Source organism: Protomyctophum parallelum, assembly GCF_964188405.1.
Source record: "Protomyctophum parallelum genome assembly, chromosome: 12".
NCBI classification, from domain to species: domain Eukaryota; kingdom Metazoa; phylum Chordata; class Actinopteri; order Myctophiformes; family Myctophidae; genus Protomyctophum; species Protomyctophum parallelum.
In genome coordinates this window covers 45,362,500-45,386,705 of record NC_139712.1, presented here as the reverse complement: position 1 = coordinate 45,386,705, position 24,206 = coordinate 45,362,500, and the positions used below count along the sequence as shown (strand labels likewise).

At 43.9% G+C, this 24,206-nt stretch overlaps 2 protein-coding genes across 2 annotated transcripts in view; both read right to left on the bottom strand.

The window, feature by feature from the left end:
• Nucleotides 1-24,206, bottom strand: part of LOC310867825 (gamma-aminobutyric acid receptor subunit rho-3-like) — a gene marked incomplete at its 3' end in the record, with an annotated part of 76,445 nt that overhangs the window by 42,593 nt on the left and 9,646 nt on the right. Inside the window, 1 exon segment of the mRNA XM_083777969.1 lies at nucleotides 22,167-22,279. Coding sequence (XP_083634095.1) covers nucleotides 22,167-22,185 — 19 coding nt within the window. The 5' untranslated portion in view covers nucleotides 22,186-22,279.
• LOC310868135 (mediator of RNA polymerase II transcription subunit 14-like) lies at nucleotides 9,486-10,644 on the bottom strand (the record flags this gene model as incomplete). The annotated part of the gene is made up of 5 exons (XM_083778396.1): nucleotides 10,520-10,644; nucleotides 10,349-10,396; nucleotides 9,822-9,898; nucleotides 9,556-9,716; nucleotides 9,486-9,496 (listed from the first exon to the last, which is right to left on the bottom strand). The coding sequence occupies exons 1-5, from the start codon at nucleotides 10,556-10,558 to the stop codon at nucleotides 9,486-9,488; spliced, it is 336 nt and encodes a 111-aa protein (XP_083634522.1). The 5' UTR covers nucleotides 10,559-10,644.

Here is a 24,206-nt window from a genome sequence, read left to right as displayed (position 1 = left end):
GTTGATTTAGTCGACTAAAATGCATTTTGGCGGTCCTTGATGGCGTCGTAATGGCAGATTGGTTGCATGCTGTAAATACAGTATAGCCGATCTATTATAGCTCACAATGCGTCGCAGCGCTGTGAGCTTGTAGATCTGCTATTTGCAGAATGCAACCCAACATAAAATTACTTGTTCTAGTTCTACTAGATCTACACTTTTCCACTAGTCCCTCCCTGACATTTTATTTTTATTTGTTGAGGAAATTGTCAATAGATTTACCGGTATAGTCATAGCTTTAGTCATCTTAGCTTGTTTCTCGCGATGCGGCGCATTGTGAAATGAGACATTCTGCATGATGACTATACTTTCTATAAGGTACTTTTTTGATGCCGATCCTTTTGTACTTTTACTCAAGTAAATGTTAAATTACAAAACAGTATTGATACTTTTACTTAATAATGAAACTGTCAGGATGTAATAGACATTTTTAGAATCTGATCTCAGGTCACAATGGGTTAAAGTAAACTAATTGAGTGCTTTTCCCACCACTGCCTATATTATAACACTGGCCTGGAGCTCAGCCAGCGAGCGTTCGCCCTGCAGCGCCAGCATAATGGCTGCCTGGCATAACCTGATAACAGGGTCAGAAGAAGATCATTTTAGCAGATGCTGTTGGTGGTCTAGATGACGCTTAACGCCTCTCTCTCCCATTGTCTTTATGGAAATAAAATACATATCTGGCCTTGCCAGAATTATAGAGGGTATGCGCGCGACGTCGTCATCACACCCGCGGACGTTATGCGGGTTAACGCCTACCGAGTGGCAAAAAACTACTTTCTGGCCTTGACGTCCCATACTGTACATACTGTACATCCACACAGAAAAGTCCTTGTGATTGCATTGAACAACGTTAACCCATTCTGACCTGAGATCAGATTCATACGAGGTTTTCCACTGGACACACACTGGGTCTGATTAACCCATTCTGACCTGAGATCAGATTCTAAAAAATGTCAGTCGTTCTTCGATTTTTCAAAAATAGCAGACCTACAAGCTCGTATCGCGCCACTCGGTGGCGCGATATGAGCTTGTAGATCTGCTATTTTTCAATAGCTAAAGCACGACATGACGCTAACACCAAAATGGGAGCCCGTTCAGAATGGGTTAAATGACATTATGCCTCTATGCGCCACTCAATTTGTCACTCACTTTATGAATGTGCATATACCGTGGCGTCTAGTATGATTGTAGGTAATTGTTTACTGAGAGATTGACATCTGCCTACAAAACCTGGCTGAGGGATGTATAGGCGAAAGTGAATCAGTATCCACTCGGCAAAACTGAGAAGGCTCTTCATTTTTTTCTCCAGTTTTTTTTTTCACTAATAAACATAATATCATCTCTGTCGAAACTGCACATGTTCAAAACTGTTATACTTTTTCATGATTCAAAATCCCAAAAGAGCAAAAGTAGCAGATCGGCGTCGCTTCTCGCTGCCTCTATTTGCTACTTTCAATGCTTTTGTGCGACGCTGTAGCGCGTGCGTTAGCCCGAAGTCCCAAACACTAACTCTACCTCTAACCCTAACTGCACGCTGAAGCCACGCGCGAGTCTTAACCGGCCACGTATGTCGGACTAACGGGACGTACGACTAACGTATGCCCCCCTCCCCTTCTCACGAAAAAACACACAAAGTTAAAATATGGAGATATGGTTTATGCCTGACATCAACGACATGCTTTTATGCTATTCTAAGCACACCTGCTGCCTCCGAGACCGATTTGTTCTGAGGAAAAGCGACTGAAAACATTCACGTCATCAGTTTTCTCCCAAGTTTCCAGGGTTATCCTGTGGGATTTGAGGCAAGAGCGACGCTGACAGGTGAGACAGGATGAGCATACGACACATGGACCTGGGTGTGGCGCATGCAGACGACTCCCAGGCATGGTATTTTTGGGGGTAAAGAACTTGCTCTTAATTTGCCCTAATCCTTCTTCTGCCATCCAGATCCATACGGCCTCGACTCAGACATCCTTCGCGTCTGACAGCTTTCTTTGAAACCCTGTAATCCAGTCTGTTTTGGTGCCGTGTCATTAGTCAGAAGGTTCATTGTTCCGAAATTACTATCCCTATCTCTAACCCTAACCTAAACCTAACCGCAAGCACGGGAGCAGTGCATGTTCGGACTAACGGGACTTCGGATCTTATGGGCAGTTTCCTCTGTTTTAGCGTGTAGATTGCAAACCACAGGAAATGTGGAATCAACGTGCGTATTATATACTGTCTGCATGTATTTTAGATGACTCTTCTTTTGTCAGTGGTTCCTTTCATAAGAAGGGATCCTATAAGTGCTGTGCCACTGTGTTTAAGTGTAAGCCTGCAGTGACGTGAAAACTATACATTCGGTTGAAAAGGCTGTAGGTTTTTTTTCACCAGTGGTGGAAAAAGTACTCAAACGTTTTCCTTAAGTAAAAGTATCAATACTGCAATGTAGAAATACTATGAAGTATACAAGTCCGGAATTCAATATTTACTTGAGTAAAAGTAAAAGCAATGTGTTGCATCGCAACGCATTGATGTGAGCTTGTAGATCTGCTATTTCCAAAGGGCCGAATAGGGTTTTGCAATCAAAATCTACAATGGAAGACTAGTAACTAAAGTAGTATTAAATAGTGGTAAAAGTGGCATGCCAGTGTCACGTGCCGCCTGACTGATCTACAAACTCACTCTACACACACATTGAGACGCATTGTGAGCTTGTAGATTGTCTATGTTCGGCACACGACACCGGCATGCAAGCCAAGTGTAAATCAGGCTAATTATGATAAAGCAAAGTATCCGCCAACTTCTTAAACCCCCAGATAGAACGGCTGGCAAACGTTCGTTGAAGCGGTCACTAACCTAACTGGCCAAAGCTGCAACTGCAGTACGTTCCAGGAAATTCATGGAGGTGGAGGTCAACTTGTGCACTCGACTCGCTCAACCATTGAGTTAGAATTTTAATTCTGGAAGTCTTCCGGGTGCTTCAAAACGCCACTGAGCATCTTCCATTGAAATGAATAGCGTGGGGGGGGGGGGGGGGGGGGGCTGTCGCTCCCACTCCGCTCTCTATCCTTTATAATCCGCACACACAAATCAGTGTTGTTTAGCTCCAGCACCTCCAGTTAAGCCTCAAAGCGGGTGAGCGGTATACAGTATATTCTTCCTTCGACACATGGCAACAGTGGCAGGAAAAGTACAGGCTTTTAGTTATAGGGCGTGTCTGTTTGCCAGAGGCCGGTCACTGGATTAGTGTGTGTTTGTTGTCCTTTTGCACTGCATTGCATTTTCACTCACACCTGCCTATATACTGTGCTATAGTAGGCTATATACAGTATGCCGTCACCATGCACAAGGAATACAGTAGACGACGTATAAATGGATGAAGTGGTTAAAATGGAGAAGGTAACTGTGACTTGATGAAGGTCATAATAGACGACAGACGTTGTAACCAATAAACTACTTGGTTGCGGAACTTACATGTTTTTTTCTCATTGTTGCACTGGTTGCCTGCTCCTATATACGCACCTGTCCCTGCAGCAGGTGTGCATTTAACCCATTCTGACCTGAGATCAGATTCTAAAAATGTCAGTCGTTCTTCGATTTTTCAAAAATAGCAGACCTACAAGCTCATAGCGCGCCACTCGGTGGCGCGCTATGAGCTTGTAGATCTGCTATTTTTCAATAGCTAAAGCATAACATGATGCTAACACCAAAACGGGTTCCCGTTCAGAATGGGTTAAGGACTTTTCTCTAAGTAGTAGAAGTAGAAGAAAAAGTCAAGAATTCAATATGTACGTACTCGAGTAAGTACAAGAGTATTGGCTTCAAAATCTACTTAAAATAATACCAAAAGTACAAGTACTCATTGTGTCCTCAGAATGTCCCATTTCACGTTATCAAAATGTATAATGATCTTAATTGAAAATAGCAGATCTACAAGCTTGGCTAATTTCAAATGGACGAAATGTACGCATGCGGCTGAATGGTAACTGTATATTTTGCAATAATCAAACACTACAATGCAACTACTAAATAAAAGTTTTCAAATAAATAAAGTAAATGGTAAATGGTGCATTTATGTAACGCTTTTATCCAAAGTGCTTTACATAGATTGTTCATTACATTCACCCATTCACACACCGATGGCGGAGGAAACCATGCAAGGCACCCACACAGAGACACACACACACACACACACACCCACACAGAGACACACACACACACAGAGACACACACACACACATGCACGCGCACAGAGCTACAGACTTATCTTAGAAACGAGAAATTGTGGTCATCCTCGGTGTGTCTACGTTAAAATGACAGCTCCTGTAAATAGCACAGGGATGTGGGACGGACAGACGGACACTGGTGCTTTTGTTATCCCAACAACTGGACGACGAAACCACAAGATACCGCTGAGGCTACGCATGACGCAGACCATATGATGGTCAGAGAGAGAGAGAGAGAGAGAGAGAGAGAGAGAGAGAGAGAGAGAGAGAGAGAGAGAGAGAGAGAGGCTAAGGAAGTACTCTAAAATTGGAGTTGAGTTAACTCAATAAAAGTGCTGAAACTCATTGCCTCAATCGAATCAAGTTAACTTAGGTCACATTCATACCAGAGAGCTTTGCTGCGATTAAAACAAATCCTGCTGCGCATTGTCAGAAAGTGCACTTCGTTTGGCAGGTGTGAAGGCTCATTCGAATCCTAATGCGCAGCAAATAACCGCATTTTACTCCGCCCAAAAACGTGGGTTTCGCTTCGCTTCGAATCGCACTTGACTACGATTCGGTGCAGGTGGGAATGCAATCCGCAGTAAATAAAGGAAATGAAGCAAACATAATGTGGCGGGTGAGGAGCTGAACACAGTTGGAGACGGAGAAGGCATATTTTACGCAGCGCAAAGATGTCCCGTTACTGTGGATATAGACGTGGTCGAATAAGGAGACTGAAGCCCTGATCGAAATGAGGACGTGTACATTAATCAATTGCTTAAGAAAACACATAAAAACACTGCAGTGTATTATAGCCTACATAATATTCTGTCTGTCTGTCTGTCTGTCTGTCTGTCTGTCTGTCTGTGCGTGCCGTAAACATGGAGTGCTGTCACTGTGTGGGACTGGGGAGTTATATCAGTGCGTTCATGCAGCGCTGTGCTGCATGCCCAAAAGAACAGTGTGTGGCGGCTGCATGCGTAGAGAGAGAGAGAGGGGGGAGGGGGGGTCCCAGACGGCACGACACATGCACGTTATGAGTGTAATTTTATCACCATAGATTTCACTGTGTAGGCTATAGTTTATAAATGGAACACATTGATAAAGGTCCCCCCTGCTGCGTTTCCAATTGCTGTGAATGACAGTGTGAAGGCAAACTGCAGCCAATTAAATATGCAAGAATCCCAATTTCCCCGTCCATACGGATCTGAGTCTACCGAAGTATTAGGTGAGAATCTGACCTTAAACTCAGACTAGTGAGTTAGTGTAACTCGTTCATTCTGAGTAAGCAGAACTTGTTTATTTTGAGTGTGCACTACACAACATGTTTATTCTGAGTTAGCAGAACTAGTTTGTTTTGTATAAGACTATATACCGTCTTGTACAGAACATCTGTAAACAATACTGTCTTGAACAGTAAACATTTGATTTGTATGTTTACTGTACAAAACAGTATTGTTTACAGACAGATGCTTACTGCACAATACTGTCTTGAACAGTAAACATCTGTCAACTTCAACCTACTTCAACCGTGCTTATGTGAGATATGGAACACTAACTACTACAGCATCTTGCAGAGAAAATATACAGTTTCAAAGTATATCCAGAGCCAGAAGAGTACATCAGTGTGGCAAAAGCACCACTGCGTGGCAAAGACGAACCCATTCTGACCTGAGATCAGATTCATACAAGTTTTCCACTGGACACACACTGGTCTGATTAACCCATTCTGACCTGAGATCAGATTCTAAAAATGTCAGTCGTTCTTTGATTTTTCAAAAAATAGCTGACCTACAAGCTCGTATCGCGCCACTCGGTGGCGCGATATGAGCTTGTAGATCTGCTATTTTTAAATAGCTAAAGCACAACATGATGCTGACACCAAAATGGGTGCCCGGTCAGAATGCGTTAACTAAGATGGGCAACTTTTGCTCAAAGCTTCGAAGAAATGGAGTAGTGGGCCTGTGCCGTGGCTCATCGGTCCAGGCACCTTGGCCGGTAGCCAGAGTCTGGCAGTGTGCCGCGGGTTCGACTCGCGATCCCGACGGCCTTTACTGCATGTCACTCCCCCATCTCTCTCCCCCTTGTCCTGTCAGCCTACTGTCTGTCCCTCTATAAAAATAAAATAAAGTCGAAAACAAAAAAAGGAGTATTGGATGAAGTACTAGCAAATGGGGGTAATAGTAGTAGAGCCAATCCAGAGTTACCACCATCAAACAAGGATATCAAGCAGCCAAAAAGAGGTGAAGCAATTATTTGCTTGCTTTACTTGACAAAGAATGCAAAAAGCAAAAAAAAAATGCCAGAATGATTCTCATGATTCTTGTAACCGTCCAAATGCCACACATCTCAAAACGTATAGACCAAACATTCACACTACCCAGACGAGAGAGAGTAAATCAGAAGCCTGGTGTAACGAACGTGGTAGAACGATGGCCAGCAGTTTTCACAGACAGTAAGGGTAAGCTACTGTTGTTTTACTTAGAAAAATGTCTGCAGGGTTGAGCTTCCTCCAAGGCACATTGTACATTCCCATCCATCAGCATCAGTAAATGTTTTTCAAATTGAAGTGTACCTGGTCTTTTTATATCGTAACCTATAATAGATGTTAGCTTCGCGGCACGAAGGGACACACGAAGGCCAGTGTTCTCTTCTCTCAGCAGTGGACAGGCTCTCTGTGTCATCTGTGCTGCAGTCTGTGTCTGATGTTGAGGTGGGCGTTACGGATGGTGTTGCTGTCGGTGTTCAGTGGGTGTTGCCGTGGGCGGGCGGTGCTGTGAGGTGACCTTATCTGTGAGATGGCCGGGTGGATGGGATAGGTGGACGGACGGTGACCCCAGATGAGCCGGACACCTGAGAACAAAAGTTAAGCCAAGTATGTAAAACAATAATAATAATAATAGCTTGAATATAAAATAGACAATAAATCAAGTCCCCATTCTTTTAAATCCTCTGCCATTTCCCTATACAGTAAATCTATGCTGAATGTGACACAAGTTTACAACGATTACTGATTTTAATCTACAGTACTGGTTTACAAGCTCACAGCATGCACCTACCCGTGGTCTCAAAGAACTTCTCCAGCACCTGTAGTTCCTCCTGTGACCAGGGGCCAGCATTCTCCGGCGCAGCGTCTGGTAGTTCTTTGGGTTTAGAGCCACACGATCCTTCAGCACCTCCGTCTTGAACATGATGACACCTGGTTCGTTGGAGTTCACGATGGACAGCTGCAGGAGGGAGGGAATGGAGGGATGAATTAGAAAAGAAACAATGGAAAGTCTTTGGATGAATTACTGTAAATGGAAGGAAAGAGGCTAGAAAGAGACTCTACGTAAAATCCCTGCTGAGCTGTGCAACACTCACATTGGCCTCTTTCTGGATAATGCTCTGAAGGTGGTGTCTCATGATGACAGAGCCCAGGAAGCGTTCCAGTGGAGAGCAAAGGTAGCTCCCTGCCACGTCCGGCACCAGGCAGGGCATGGTTGAGGGGAGCAAGAGGATGTCGGTGAGGATGGTGGGGACAGAAGGAACCCATGGACGCTGAGGTAGAGGCAAGGCATACTAGTACTACTGGGCATGACCTGGGAACCTGGACAAACAAACATTAAGTTAGATTTCATATGATTCATTCTCTTCAAAGTAAAAGTACACAATCAAGATGCTGCTGGTAAATCTCACAGTTGTGTCTGAGGACAGACAAAAATAATCTTTACAAAGGAGAACAATGCTTACTGGTCACATTATGTGCGAATGAGGGTCAGGGATGGGCGAGTGGAGAGATGGGTTTCCAGGGGACATTCCATGCATACGTGCCCCTGGGGAAGGCCCTGGGACCTGGGGAGAGCCTGGCCACTCTGGCTTGGAGACACCATGGCATATGGAGAACTGGGATCTAGAGCACCTGGGCAAAAAAGTCAGTCATCAGCAGCCACATGGACTTCACTTACTGCCTGCCAACCCAAAACAAATCCAAATGCATGCGCTACAGTGTGCCCACTGTCGATTCACTTCATAAGACCTATTGGCTATTGCTATTGGCGAGCTAACTTCTATGTGGCACTGCCCTAAGGACAAGCAGTGACTAGACAAAACATCAATAGTTTAGCCAGTCCTTGCCCAGCCGTTTCAGATTAGAATTAACCCCATGTCAGCTCTTTGCGTCTACAACCCTGCCACTTACCGTGGGGGCTGGCACAGCTTTTCTGGCCCATGGCTATCCCCAAAGAGAAAGGACGGGGTAGGACCAAAGGGAGAGGGTGCCCTCAGTGCTCCACTAGGGAGCCAGAGGTATGGATGGTCCCTGTACACATGCACAGCACACCAAAGGGCTGGTAGAAAAGAAAAAAAGCTACACCAGCCTTATCCTTTAACCAAGAGAGCGTGGCCGATGAGTGTGAACTGAAAAACAGAATGTTTTGATGGTGGGCTGACAAGCTCAGGCAGCAATAAATACCTAAATTAAATGCATTTTAATACACACACACACACACACACACACACACACACACACACACACACACACACACACTGTAAATTTCTTCAGTCCATAAAAAACATAAAAGCTGGGCTCCACATGGTATCTTTACCTGGTGGGCATTATGGAGGGTGATGGCTACGTTGGTGTGGTAAGGTGTTGGTGGCGACATGAGTGGTGGGTACACCCCTCCCGCACCACCTCTCATTTGCTGCTGCTGGTCTTGCAATTGGTTCACCAGGGTGTCCATCACGTCTGCGAGCATCCTGGTTGCTGTCCACAAACATGTTGAGGAATGTCTGCAATGGAAAAAACATAAACAAGAGTAGAGGAAAATGAAGAACATGATAAAGACAAAGTTTAAGGTTTAGCTTGCAACATACAATGCCTTCTGTGTGGAAACACGGTCTAGGAAAAACTGGGCTTAACAGGAACAGACAATGAGCCTCGTAAGGCTCCATGTGGCCCAGTATGTACAGGCATTTATCTCCAGGTAGCTTCGGCAGAGTCATCGTCTATCCTAGATAAGATGCAGCACTCCTACCTTGAGTCCCGGGGGCCGGGTAGAAGCCCTCTACGATCTGTGTGTTGTCGAAGAGGCTGTAGGCACTGTCTCGAATGGCCACCACCCCTCGGCTTCTGCAGTACATGTGTTGCGGAAGGCCAGTCGGATGTGTCGTTGACTGGGGTAGGATGGAGAAACACTGGAGACTGTTGGTGCGCTGCGGCAGGCCGAGCAAAGGGCATGAGGCTGATTGGATGAAATGAGGGATGACTCATTTAGAGGCTGAGACAATGTGGTGGGAAAGAAAAGTACAGAAACCACACAGTCATAACTCAACATACAACATACCTTGCTCCTTGTGCCGTTTAGTGGGCAGTTGGCCAGCACCAGTTCAGCCACCCAGGTGTGGGTGTTCGTGCCCTGCAGGCAGAAGGTGCAGTCCAACAGGGAGCGTTCTAGAGCTCTCTGGGTTTCCTCTCCTACCTCTTTACTGGGAAGGATTCTAGGGAAAGGGAGAGATATGTATAAAAGCGATTTTGTGGTCAGTATATTTTCAGCAACATTTCTTGAAATAGTTTGACGGTTGTGCTTGTGTGTGTGTATTAACTTGAGAAGGCATATAGCGTGACTGCATCCGTCTCCCTCCACCTGGACTTCTTGGTTGGGGATCTCCATGTTGGACAGCTAGACACACACACACACACACACACACACACACACACGTAGACAGACATGCACATTAGTCTGGTGAACCGTGAGGAGGGAAAATTTGATGCAAGAACAGAAAAGAATGGCTGGATGTGTTCATAGGAAGACAAAAGTGAGGAATTGTTAGAGAAAGCATGAAACAAGGTATTTGATTCCTGTATCAAAAAGGGAAGGAGGGAGGTAATAACACCCCTCAGAAGCTAATGGCGGTAAGCAAAACGTGATAAAAGGCGTGTTGCACAACTAGAGGCCCTGGTTGTCCCAGGTTTGATTCCAGGCCAGGCCAGCAATGTGCCGATGACGTGTCCTATAAGCAAGACCCCTAAGATATGGGGACATATCTGTACCTCTGCTCTGAGGCCAATGAAGGGCATGTTGGTGTCACACATGGCCACTAGGTCTTTTGTTGAAGGCACACATCTCTACAGATCGCTTGGGCTTCTTTGGCTCCAGAGCCCTCTGGTCTCCAGACATCTAATGCACAACACAGATAAATGTAATCTCAACATATCAAAAGAAGCTACTTTATACTAAGCAAACAACAAATCATAATACCAGTAAGCTGACTTTATCCTAGACTCTTCTACACATATCTACCTTCCTCTTTGTTCCGGGGCAGGCCCCTTTCCCTGTCATGGTGTCTTGGACAAGTTGCTCAACGTTGGGTTTGAAGAGTTGCAGGAGCTGGGCACATGGATGTCCATCCTCACCCGCCAGCTGCGACACAGAGAGGAAGGAATACTTGTATTATAGGTTCGTAGGACAACCAGGCACATCCAACATCTCCACAAGGAGATGTAAGGAGAGCTGACGAGTGGGAAGAAGAGAGGCAAGAAAATAAAATAAGAGATGATAATTGAACAAAGGAAGACAGAGATGGTAAAGGAATAATGGAAAAGCCCATGCAAAGGAGTGATTGCGTAATTTAAAAAAAGGACTGCCATTGATTTAATAAATCATGCATGAGTAACTCACAAAGCTTGTGTTTGGATAAATCGCCTACAGGATGAGACGTGGCGTTGGCGAGGTGGAGGACATACTGTAAGTGCACACGGTGGGAGGTGCTGTCGGCAGCGCTGCTCACCCAACCACAACCTGGACAGAGAGAGAAAGAGATTATGATTCTAAAGAATTACACATTTCAAATTCCTATCCATGTATAATTTCAGGTTGGACAATGGACATACTTAGCTGCTGTAGCCAAGATATAATACACCGTTGATGGTCTTCTTGATGTCATCCAGCATGGACTGGTCTGTTGAGTAGGGATTGTTAGTATAGGTTTAGAAATGAAAAAACCACACAGGCCGATGTTAACCTTATAATTGTTCTTTAACTTATTTTGCGTTTGCCCTTATAGTTCAGATTTTGTTTAACTTAAGCTATATGAAATACTTTACATTAATATAGTGGTTGCAACTGTATTAATTGATTGCCCGAGTCCCGTGGTGGGAGTTCTGCTCTGGTTTTGGTAGTAGTTCCGGTCATTTTGTGGGGGGAACAGGGGGGCCACGCATTTAAAGTAAATTAATCCACAAAACTTTTGGGTCAACAATTTGTATTGTTGACCCATTTCTAAAATATTAGTGCAACTTTCGTTCATTTTTGACCCCTCTATCACATGGAACTATGTTTTTTTGTGTCCATATCACTACGACCAAAAATTTGTTCCATGTGATAGAGGGGTAAAAGTTGAACGAATGTTGCGCTAATATTTTAGAAATAGGTCAACAATACAAATGACGTTAGTTTTGTGGATTCATTTACTTTGACTGCGTGGCCCCCTGTGCCCCCCACAAAATGACCGGAACTACTTAATATTGACCAAAACCAGAGCAGAACTCCCACGACGGTAACCTGACGCTGCCAGATCCAAGAAGCTTGCTACACAAATTTGTTTCACAGCTTATTGGGATCTGGGATCGCGGAAGCAAATTCGATGACGGGGCTGTTCCTTTTTTTCAAGATACTTGGTAGATGATTGGATGGGACCGTCTGTCTATCACCGTGTGGGCGTGCAAACACAACCAATCATATTGACGTGTCTATATAGTTTCACATCCGGTTTCGCACATATCCCGCCCTTAGCTCACGCTGATTGGTCCGGTACGGAACGGATTTTTGTCAGCTCAACTGCCTGAGAGATCCCAGATGAGTGCTGTGTTGGGGAACATGGTTACCCAATACCGCCCTCATCTGGCAGCGTCAGGTTACCACGACGGGACTCGGGCAATCAATTAATACTGTTAACTTGCAACCACTATATTAAGTATTTCATACAGCTTAAGTTTAAAAAAAATCGGAACTATCCCTTTAAATCCTCTGCCATTATATTTCCCTCTACACTAAATATATGCTGAATGTGACAAAGCTTACAACGATGGCTGATTTTAATCTACAGTATAAACCTCTCCAAAAACAACTAGTCTACAAGCTCACAACATTTGCACAGTAACCTCAAGTTCAAGTGATCAATGTTAGTAGTCAGTGGTTTTCAACCGATTTCATTTCAAGATCCATTATTTATTGGCAATTATAGCCACGGACCACCATTTGATGACATTTGACAGACGCCAACAGTCAACTAAGGATTTGAGCGTGACGTCACAGTCACACGGAAGACACAGTCTGGCGCTGTGTGACGTCACTGACTTGCCCTTATGGCTTTAGCTAGCCGCGAGCCTAAAAGCTACGTGCAAATAGCCTATAAGTGAAGGGATGTTACCCTAACCCATAAACATAACGTGGCGATTTAATGAACACATAAATATACAGCTAATGTTACAGCAGACACGTGTGCTGCTGCTGTTTATAGAGAGACACGTTACGGCACCGAACCGAACGTAACAACAACAAGGCCTGAAAAAAGGCTACATTTTCGTCATGTCTCGCAGTCATGGGTGAAATCATTTCACTTGCTGCCCGACAGTGCCCGTACACACACGCTGGTAGAAGGGCCTTTTATATACCCTTCAGTGAGTCTGGTAAATACTGTTTTACGAAGTCAAAACTATACTGCATTGCGCAGTGTTTTTGTAAAGCAGCCAACAAACACTCATCGTTGTGGACGATAAACAATAGGGAAGCAGATAAAACTCACACAATTTCGGGAAGCAGATAAAACTCACACAATTTCAACACAGTGAAACGATTTGAGAAATGATAAAATATGTAGGCCTACTCACCAAATTTAAAACGTATTTGCAGAGTGGAGACAGTTGCATGACCTGTTGTTCTTCCTGAAAGTGAATTCAGTGAACAGCAGCGGGGGCTTTCAGATAAGTACCGCCCTGTGAGTGCGCGCATGCGTGAAGAATGGTTCAAAGTACTTTTACCAAGTTGACCCAACTCGTTCGACTCTAATGTTCAAGTAACTTACTTTTACTAATTTCTAATGTTCTAAACTTATTTTTTCTAAATTAACCCAAATTAAACACATCAAGTTAGACATCTTTTTTGACCGAAAGTCCAATACAATTATTTTAAATTAGTTATAATAACAAGCTGAGAGAAAATGAGTTAGACCTCCTCCATATTACCTCCTAAGCAGGATGATCCAGCCTGTCAAATGTTAGGGTGAAGAGGAAGGAAGAAAAGAAAAGAAAGGACAAGCTTGGAGTGAGTCAGTCTATTTTCCGTATTGCATCATGTTGGAGTAGGAAATATGCCAGCACAGCTTTCCTCATGCCTTGTTGATGTTGCTCACACAGTTTTGCTAAGGTTTTACGCACCTGCTTTTAGACTTTAAATCTGGTTGTGTTTTACTAATAGATCCAACATCTGAAACTGGGGTCCCTGAGAGTGTTTCAGCATAGGGCATCCCCGGGTAATTACTGCTTTATAGTCTTATAGTAAGACTCTCCTAAAGAGGAGAGAGGTAATTACTGCTTTTTCAGCTATTCAGCGGATCTACACCTTCACAACGTGCATGCGTGCGCGCGCGGCCGCGCGTGTGTGTGTGTGTGTGTGTGTGTGTGTGTGTGTGTGTGTGTGTGTGTGTGTGTTTGATGATGATGATGATGATCAATCATCATTGATTCCAGGTGTTTCCGACCACTCCATCTGCTCCAGACCTGGTATATATATAATCCAGATTGGCACACAAATCCCCCCCCACCATGCACGCACCCACACACACACACACACACACATACTGAACCACCCCAACATGCACGCACGCACGCACACACACACACACACACACACACACACACACACACACACACACACACACTGAAACACCCACCATGCATGCACACACACACACACATACATACTGAAACACCCAAACATGCACGCACACACACACACACACACACACACACACACACATACTGAAACACCCCACCATGCACACACACACACACACACACACACACACACACACACACACACACACACACACACACACACACACACACACACACACACACACACACACACAGACTAATGAAATTAATTTCAGAATTTCAGAATTCGGAATCCGAATAAATATCCTGTTCTTTTTCTTTTATATTTAAAAATATATTATTTCAAAAGATTTAAAAAATAACTACTTTTCATCAATTCAATACAATTCCAAAAAATATCAAAAGTAGCCTATTTCATGAATGAAATAAAAATAAATTGAATAATTTCCATAATGACAAAAAAAGGTTTCAGAACTAGTGAAAATAGCAGATCTACTAGTTTCACTAGTTGGGGTACCGACCGGGCAAACATCTAATTTCTTTTTTTGGGTCAAAAAAGAACCACACTGCTGTAACACACACATACACATGCGCTTGCACGTGCGCACACGCATGTTGCGCGTACCCCCCCTGTCTCACACGTGGGAGCACACGCGCACATGCACACGCACACGCACACACATGATAATGCACACTGCAAACAGTGTAGAACAGAACACACATTGAGCACACATGTAATTTCCTAAATTGCATGGAATGCACTAGTCTATAGTAGTCTGCTGTCGCCATACAATCAGAGATCTATATAGCCCTTAACCCATTCTGAACGGGCACCCATTTTGGTGTCGGCATCATGTTATGCTTTAGCTATTGAAAAATAGCAGATCTACAAGCTCATATCGCGCCACCGAGTGGCGCGATACGAGCTTGTAGGTCTGCTATTTTTGAAAAATTGAAGAGCGACTGACATTTTTAGAATCTGATCTCAGGTCAGAATTCGTTCATCAGACCAGTGTGTGTCCGGCGGAAACCTCGTATGAATCTGATCTCATGTCAGAATGGGTTAAAGCTGCACCATCCTCTTCCACCCCGGCTTTGAACGTGGTTTCCTGCAGCAAGTGCTGACATATATATTCCAAATAACAGAGCAAGCATGCCTGCTTGATATTAAGGGGAGGAATTGAATATTTGATCAGGTCAAAATTCGTGTCAGAACCTGTGTCTAGGTGAGACGTGACCTTTGACCTTTGGCCTGACGGACAGACAGACAGAGCAGCGCGCGAGTGTCGGGAGCCCGGAGCAGACCACTGACCACATAATCACCACCTGTCTGTCCCCTGTCGGAGGTCGGCCTGTTCCATGTGGAACCTGAGGCGAAGCTGCACGCTACTGAGCTGGACATCTGACCATGACACACGAAAGAAAGAAGAAGATGACCTTTGACATGATGTAAGTGTCTCAATAGAAGAGCAGAGAGACAAAATACAATCATGTGCACTTCAAATAGTTTTTTTTTTTGTATGGCTTGTATGGTCTTCCCTCTGGGAACGCCAAAGGCTCTAGAGCTATTGGACAACGCGCTTCAGTAATGTGGTCATGCTTCTCTATTGTTTGCATCTCCTTGTAGTCCGGGAACCGAAGGGTGATCTTTGGCTGAACGTGGTTTGGTCAGATAAAGTTCTTTTCTCAACTGATTCTTGTAGCTTTGGGGTGCACCTCTTAATTATATAAATATGAACATGCATATTGGAAAAGAGGCAGCACTTTGTTTGTTGTAGAAAGACAAAGTCCAAGAAAGATTAGAAGCATGAGCACGGTGTTAGAAGATGAGTGAAAATCGATTCTTTAAATACATTGAAAGAAATGATTAGGAAGCATGAGTTCAAGTCCGTTGCTCTCCCCATGTCCCCCATATATGGGGACTAGGTTGGCGGAGGGTGTGTAGAGCCCAGGATCACATTAGGTGATTGACACAGGGGTGAAAAATGGGTTACAAAATCGTGGGATAAAAAATAAATAAAGAAGTGATTGATCTAAGTCTAAGTGATTCAGAAAGCCAGGCCCACATTGAAGACGTCACTTCAGGTCGGGAGAAATGCTGCTGATGAAGATGTCACTGTCATTGATGGATCAGACCTTTGGACCACATACCTGTCTGACAGTGATGTCTACCTAATCTTCCAGATATAGGTCTACTGTGATTACAATATCAGGTCAGTCAGCAGAGATGCCAGGGAGACGGGGGCCAGATAGAAATACCACGTTCTATCACGATATATCTCCTCCAATCACTGGAGCTACAAACAGCCGCCTTTTGAGGTCTGATTTCTTGTGCTAGGCATTCCAGGCAAGTGCCATCTGGACCTTCAGGTCCTGTTCCATTAAGGAAACTATGGAGGAAAGAATGGGAAAGGTCATGCATGTACCAGCTGCACTACAGATGAATTGAGAATGTATAGAACCCCCACTGTTAAACATCTTTGTGGCAAAATGTTGATGGTCATCTTACACCAGCATGAGACCGAGAGTAGTTTGGATGGAAAAAGACAGATCTATCAGGCCACTGAGCCCTACCAATCTATACCTAAAGACCTGCAGTAATAAGTGTAATGAAAGTAATACGTGTAATAAAGTAATAAGTGATCGAGTTAATTCATAGGAAAGGAGGTGTGGTGGACATGACCACTTCCAAATAAGCATTTATTTTGGAATGCAAATTTGTTGCTTTTGCATTGATTATTGTAGGCCTGATTATTTTATGGGCTTTTGTTGTGTTAAGCACGACGGGGTTAATATCTAAAAATGCCCTATTCTGAAATCAAAATATATTGTACATATCCACATTCATGGATAAACACTCTACACGCACGTAGAAAGCAAATTTGATGCATTTAGAGTAGACCAAGTAATTTGCATGAAATGCCATAAAACTTTATTTTCAGGGATTTGTTAGTATTTCAGGCATTAACCCATTCTGACCTGAGATCAGATTCATACGAGGTTTCCACTGGACACACACTGGTCTGATTAACCCACTCTGACCTGAGATCAGATTCTAAAAATGTCAGTCGTTCTTCAATTTTTCAAAAATAGCAGACCTACAAGCTCGTATCGCACCACTCGGTGGTGCGATATGAGCTTGTAGATCTGCTATTTTTAAATAGCTAAAGCACGACATGATGCTAACACCAAAATGGGTGCCCGTTCAGAATGGTTTAAGGGGTTAATAACTAAATTTGCCCAAGGGATATCACTGGGCTCTTGAATTCATGAGTGGCGACCCCCAAGTTACAAGAATCAGTTGAGAAAGAAACTTTATCTGACGAAACCACGTTCAGCCCCACAGCCCATGGACAACTGTCAACAGTTACACTTTTCAGTCATTGCACCCCGTCTACATTACAGCCTGGCTCCGGCCCCTGAATCGCTAGCATCGCATTCATGAATAATTCAAGGATAATATTCAAATGAGCAACGTTTGTACTTTTGAATTCAACTGAAACTATACAATGTAAGAAAGTTTCAATTAATCGCAACAACGTTGCACACGTGGCATGGCAACGAGGGTTTATTTGCATATAGCACAAGTGACATTTCAGCGACAAGGCAATAATGCAATGTGCTTCATTTTGACTTTACAAGTGACTTTACAAGTGACTTTACAATGTGCTTCATTGTGACTTTACAAGTGACTTTACAAGTGACTTTACAATGTGCTTCATTGTGACTTTACAAGTGACTTTACAAGTGACTTTACAATGTGCTTCATTGTGACTTTACAAGTGACTTTACAAGTGACTTTACAATGTGCTTCATTGTGACTTTACAAGTGACTTTACAAGTGACTTTACAATGTGCTTCATTGTGACTTTACAAGTGACTTTACAAGTGACTTTACAATGTGCTTCATTGTGACTTTACAAGTGACTTTACAAGTGACTTTACAAGTGACTTTACAATGTGCTTCATTGTGACTTTACAAGTGACTTTACAAGTGACTTTACAATGTGCTTCATTGTGACTTTACAAGTGACTTTACAAGTGACTTTACAAGTGACTTTACAATGTGCTTCATTGTGACTTTACAAGAAGAAGGGTGAGGGCAGGGACACACACCACAGGCTCATTGGCAGAGAGCCATCATGAGAGAGAACAGTCATTAAATGAAAGAAAATTACATTAATTAAAGGTTTTATGACATTCATTTTCATTTATTTTTATTTTTCTTTTTTCTTTTAGGTTTTATGACCTCAATTACACCCAAAAAACCTGAACTTTGAACATTCAGTGGATTTTCTGTGGTCTGAAGTTTTCTTTGGGGTTTTTTGGGCCTTTTGAGCTACAATGAAAACAGGCAACACAGTGAAACAGTGACATCTGCTGGCAAATCCCATTGACATATATGGGATTTGCAGTAAGTGATGTCACTTACTGCTGGCAAATCAGAGCACCTGTTTGAGCCAGAAAACCCCAGATCACAGAAAATCTACTGAATGTTAAAAGTTCATGTTTTTTGGGTGCAATTGAGATTAGAAAACCTAAAAAAAAACAAGAACAATTCCAAAACCTTTTTTTTAATGTCACAATCCCTTTAAATGAAAGAAAATTACATTAATTAAAGAGGGAGTGTCGTGATCCCTTAGAGTATAGAGTATATATTGCAGCCTGGCCCCAAACACATGAACGCGCTGTCCGTTGACTATCATTGTACACGTTCACGACGGACGACGCTCGTGCGCGTTCAACGGCAGCGCGTTCATGTGTTTGGGGGCCACTCACCATTGCAATCCGTCCCAGAATGCACTCTGTTCCTACCAGGAAGGAGGAGTGAAATCGCCTCATGCGCTTTTGAGCAACTTAATGCAAGTGGATGGAAGGAGAACTCGGGTGTCTTCTCTATTCATATATACTCTAAGCGTGATCCCCCCTCCCCAAAAAAATTAAATAAAAACATGATCATCAGGTATTATACATAGAAAGTGTTAAAATGATGGCCACACCCACCATATAGTGTACCTGGTTATCAAACACCTGAACTGAAGCCACGCCCACAGCTGTTAAAGGGGGAGTGGTTAGGGGAGGGGGGGAGGGGTGATATTTGTGTGTCACTAAAGTGGTTTATTTCGATTGGGCCTGAAGGTTTTCAGCTTTCACAAAGAAACCAAAAATTCACAGGGAATTTGAATATTATAACCACACCCAGGGGTTTATTAGAGTAATGTTAACTCCATAAACACATACAAAACAGAAAAAGTACAACATTATGTCATCCATCTTTAAAATAACTGAAATTGCAGATGATGTCAAATTATTGGGAACTGTAATCGATTTGTTGAATGAAATGTTTAGCAAAGTTTACGGGAATATTTTTTTAATTGCATGCTTTTACTTCATGAAAAATCGCGTTTGAAACGATTACAATCTAATGTAATTATTACATCCATTAAGCCACCATTAACATTGTTCCTCTCGTGCACCAACTACAGACAGCTCAAGCGCCCCAAGGCGTGCACGTGTCAAAATATGGGTTTGCGACGGGCTCCGTAAGCCCTGTGCTGCAGTGTGGTATGATGCTGTATGCTTTGTACAGCAGACCATAGAGGTGTGGTCCCACAGTCTATCCAGCTGGAGCCCTTTAATTTGTAGTAATTTGATTGCATCAGCTGATTGATTGATGTGCTTTCGACCCATTTATTTGTATACATAAAAATAACAAATATGGGCCACTGTAATTTAAATTCCCGGTATCCAGACTGTCCGCCCCTGTCATGAAGTTGATATAATGATATAATTATCCGCTTTCTGGTCGTATACTTCTCTTTTTTTAATTAAATGTTTTTGTCAGAAACAAATAATGGTCAAAATATGAGATAGTTTCATAATCCAACACAAGACTGCGGTTGGGCAAAGTATAACAATAACACATACATTAAGGGACACTGTCATTTCAATGGCCGAGCTGCTGTTTATTTCCAGGCTGGGCCATTGGTGGTCCGCAAACGCTCCCGAGATGTTCGAGTGGGCCCTGATTTAGAAAAGGTGTGTGTGTGTGTGTGTGTGTGTGTGTGTGTGTGTGTGTGTGTGTGTGTGTGTGTGTGTGTGTGTGTGTGTGTGTGTGTGTGTGTGTGTGTGTCGTGAGAGATGATCAAATTGATATTACGTGTGTTTTCCCACCACTCCATCTGTTGCATAAATTACATATAATCCAGATTATTCACGCCTGGCCACGTGAGTAAATTTACATACGGTATGCGCATGGGGACAAAAATAACAACGATTGGCAAGCAATACAATACAGCATGCATTCACACTGTCACACGCACACACACACACACACTGTCACACGCACACACACACACACACACACGCACACGCACACACACACACACACACACACACACACACACACACACACACAATTGATTTATGTGCACGTAAAAAGAAGTACAACAGTCCCTTGTGCAGTGCAGTCAGACAATAAGAAAACTGCTAGTTAGAAAGTACAGTACATGGCCAGCAGAACGTTGTTAGAAACAATACAGCTGACATGCTGTACTTGTCAGACAAGACACGGCAGACAACAATCATGGATAACCCATTCTGACCTGAGATCAGATTCATACGAGGTTTCCGCCGGACACACACTGGTCTGATGAACCCATTCTGACCTGAGATCAGATTCTAAAAATGTCAGTCGTTCTTCGATTTTTTCAAAAATAGCAGACCTACAAGCTCGTATCGCGCCACTCGGTGGCGCGATATGAGCTTGTAGATCTGCTATTTTTAAATAGCTAAAGCATGACATGATGCTAACACCAAAATGGGTGCCCGGTCAGAATGGGATAATAGCTGATACTGAGCAGTACTTTGCTAACTGTACTGTACTGTACTGTACTGTACTGTACTGTACTGTACTGTACTGTACTGTACTGTACTGTACTGTACTGTACTGTACTGTACTGTACTGTACTGTACTGTACTGTACTGTACTGTACTGTACTGTACTGTACGGCCATATATGAAGGCCCCTCGCCACCAACCTATAGCCTAGAGGCTATACCAAAGATTAAAAATAAAAACTGAAAGTTCACATCTGTAGCCCATTATGGTCTGCTGCTCTGGCTGATGATACTGTAGCAGTTTGGTTAGAAAGGCTTCCTCTAAGTCTAAGCTGTAACCAAGAAAATATAGGCCGAAAGCCTCCCTATATGCTTTTCATGTACAACAAGGACATCAGGGGTGTTCGCTCACATGTTGGAGAACACACACGCGCACGCGTGCACACGCACACGCACACAAACACAGACAAAACACGGAAAACGCGTTATGTGGGCAACTGCCAGACATTTGGAGTTGGTCATGTCCAAAGTCTGGCCCGGGGGGCCAATCATGGGCACAGTCAGTGACAGATGTCATGTGGCCCACGGCTTCCATTATTATTCATGCCCCGCCAAGTATATCCATGTGAAATTCAAACATTGAACTTTTACTTTTGTTTAGAAAAGAAAAAAACCTGGGGCAGATTGTTTGATCCTCACTAAACTTTTTGCTCAACTACTACTATATTTGAGAAAAGGTTTGGATACCCCTGTCTGTTTGACCTAGCGGTCACCATCAGCGCTACATCAGCACATGAGGCATCATCATCCACAGACCAAACGCCTACGCACCACACCAGTGATTTGGGGTGTTAATTGATGCGATAAGTGAGTGAGTGGATCAAATCGACCTGAATCAGGGTCAGGAGAGAATGAGGTGTGGGCGTTTGCAATCGTCACCGCGCGCGCGTGTGTGTGTGTGTGTGTGTGTGCACGTGGGTTTGTTTGTCTGTGCGCACGTGCGTGCGTGAATGCGTGTGTGTTCACAAATTCAGATTATTACTTTGACTACCAAAATGTAACCAATAAAAACGAGCAATTCTCTGTATTTCTCATTAAAACGCCATGTTGTGCAAGCCTCGAAAACAACCAGTGAGTGATTGACAACAATCAACCATGAGTGGATTAGGAGAACCTAAACCAATGCGTGCGTGTGTGCGTGCGTGCGTGTCTGACCTCCAAAGTCAGGCCTCATGGCGAAGTCGTGCTCCTCGATTCTGAGCAGCTGCTCCGTCTTGATCAACAGGGTCTTCGTACTGTCCTGCTTCTTCAGCTTATAGTCTATACGCCTGGACACACACACACACACACACACACACACACACACACACACACACACAGTACATTTTGCTTGGAATAGTGAGGGCAGATTACACGTGTAGAGTATGGCTGCTGTCGGGCAGAAACCTCTTACTCTATCACCATAATATTCTAACTTTGTGTGTGTTTTTTCCCTAAATGAATGCCCTACTCGATACTACGACCTACGACGTCACACAAAAGTATCAAAAATAGCTGAGACACGTTTCGAGATGCTTTGAATGAACACCTCCCTATGCTTTCCATGTACTGTACAACAAGAACATTAGGGGTGTTAGCTCAAATGTTGGATAACACACACACACACACACACACACACGCTTAGACAAACATGGAATCACACAAAAATGCTGCGACGCGTTTCGAGCTGTTTTGGAGTTCTGAGGTTTCCACCCGACTAGCCTCATGGGCAGCATTCCTTTTCGGGTTTATGACCGGGTCGGTCATATTTTAGTATTGTTTTGTAGTCATCCGGCAGGAACAATCAATCTGGAACTTCCTTTTCCCTCAAACCGATTTTTCTCAATAAAAGCCGCAGGCTACGAGAGCTTTTTATTGTTATTCTTCTCCAGGTTTGAGGAAAAAGGAAGTTCCAGATGATTGTTTCCAGCCGCCTGATGACTACAAATCAATACTACAACATGACGTAGCGATATCACCCGCACCAGACCGGTTCACACGGCCATTTTGGAATACAGACCAGGCTTTCCTCCGAGGTGGAAAGCCTGGTAAATGGTGCATTTATATAGCGCCTTTATCCAAGGCGCTTTACAGAGATTGTGCATTACATTCACCCATTCACACACACATTCATACACCGAAGGCATCGGAAACCATGCAAGGTATACCAACTAGCACATCGGGAGCAATTAGGGGTTCAGTGTCTTGCTCAAGGACACTTCGACAGTAACTCTGGGGGAGCCCGGGTTCGAACTGGCAACCTCACGGTCACCATCCAGCCACTCTACCCCTGAGCCACCGCCGCCCCATGGTGACACGAGGTTACCGTCCACCCGACAGAGACGATGTTTGACAGTCAACTTGGGTGTGAGTGATTGGCCAGTTAGCCCCGTTGCGGAACACGCCCCACATGACATCATAATGAGAAGGCTCTGTAAAGACACAGACATGCAGCTGCCAAAAGCCTGATGGTTTTTCTGATGGTCCACCGACCGACCCTCCAATTCGGTGGCCCACCCGGCCAGTAAACACCACTGCACATGTACTGTACACATGTCTACATGTACACACACACACACACACACACACACACACACACACACACACACACACACACACACACACAGAGGCACACGTATGCTGTCTGTCAGGGAGCTGTGTCAATCTTCCTAAGGGTATAATTATAGTTTTTTTTTTCTCAGCCAGAGACAGGGTTGTGGTTTCGTCATATATCAGCCTCTGTCTCTCCTCCTCCTCCTCCTCCTCCTCCTCCTCCTCCCTATCATCTCTCCATTCCTGTCCTCTCGAAGCCTTCAGTTACACACACAGTAAAATCCTTAGTTTCAACCAATTACATATATTTTTGGGTGTCCTTGACATGGAACAGTTTGAGAACCACTGACATAGAAACATGAGGCTTTTCAGAAAACTGTCAGGATTTAGAAGACATTTTGTAGAATCGTCCTCAGGTCAAAATGGGTTCAATATGTGAGGGCACGGTATAGCGCCGTCGCCTCACAGCTAGACGGTCCCGGGGGTTCAATTCCCACCGGGGACGCTATGGGCGCTGCATGGGGTGTTCTCTCCTCCACCTCCTGAGTGGCCATACCCTAGACCCCATGAGTCGGGGGCCGGGTATACAGGCTGTTTAGACCAGGGGGGCAGTCAGACAGATATTTTGTGAAGCCTGAAACTCCTGAAAGTTCATATAATGGC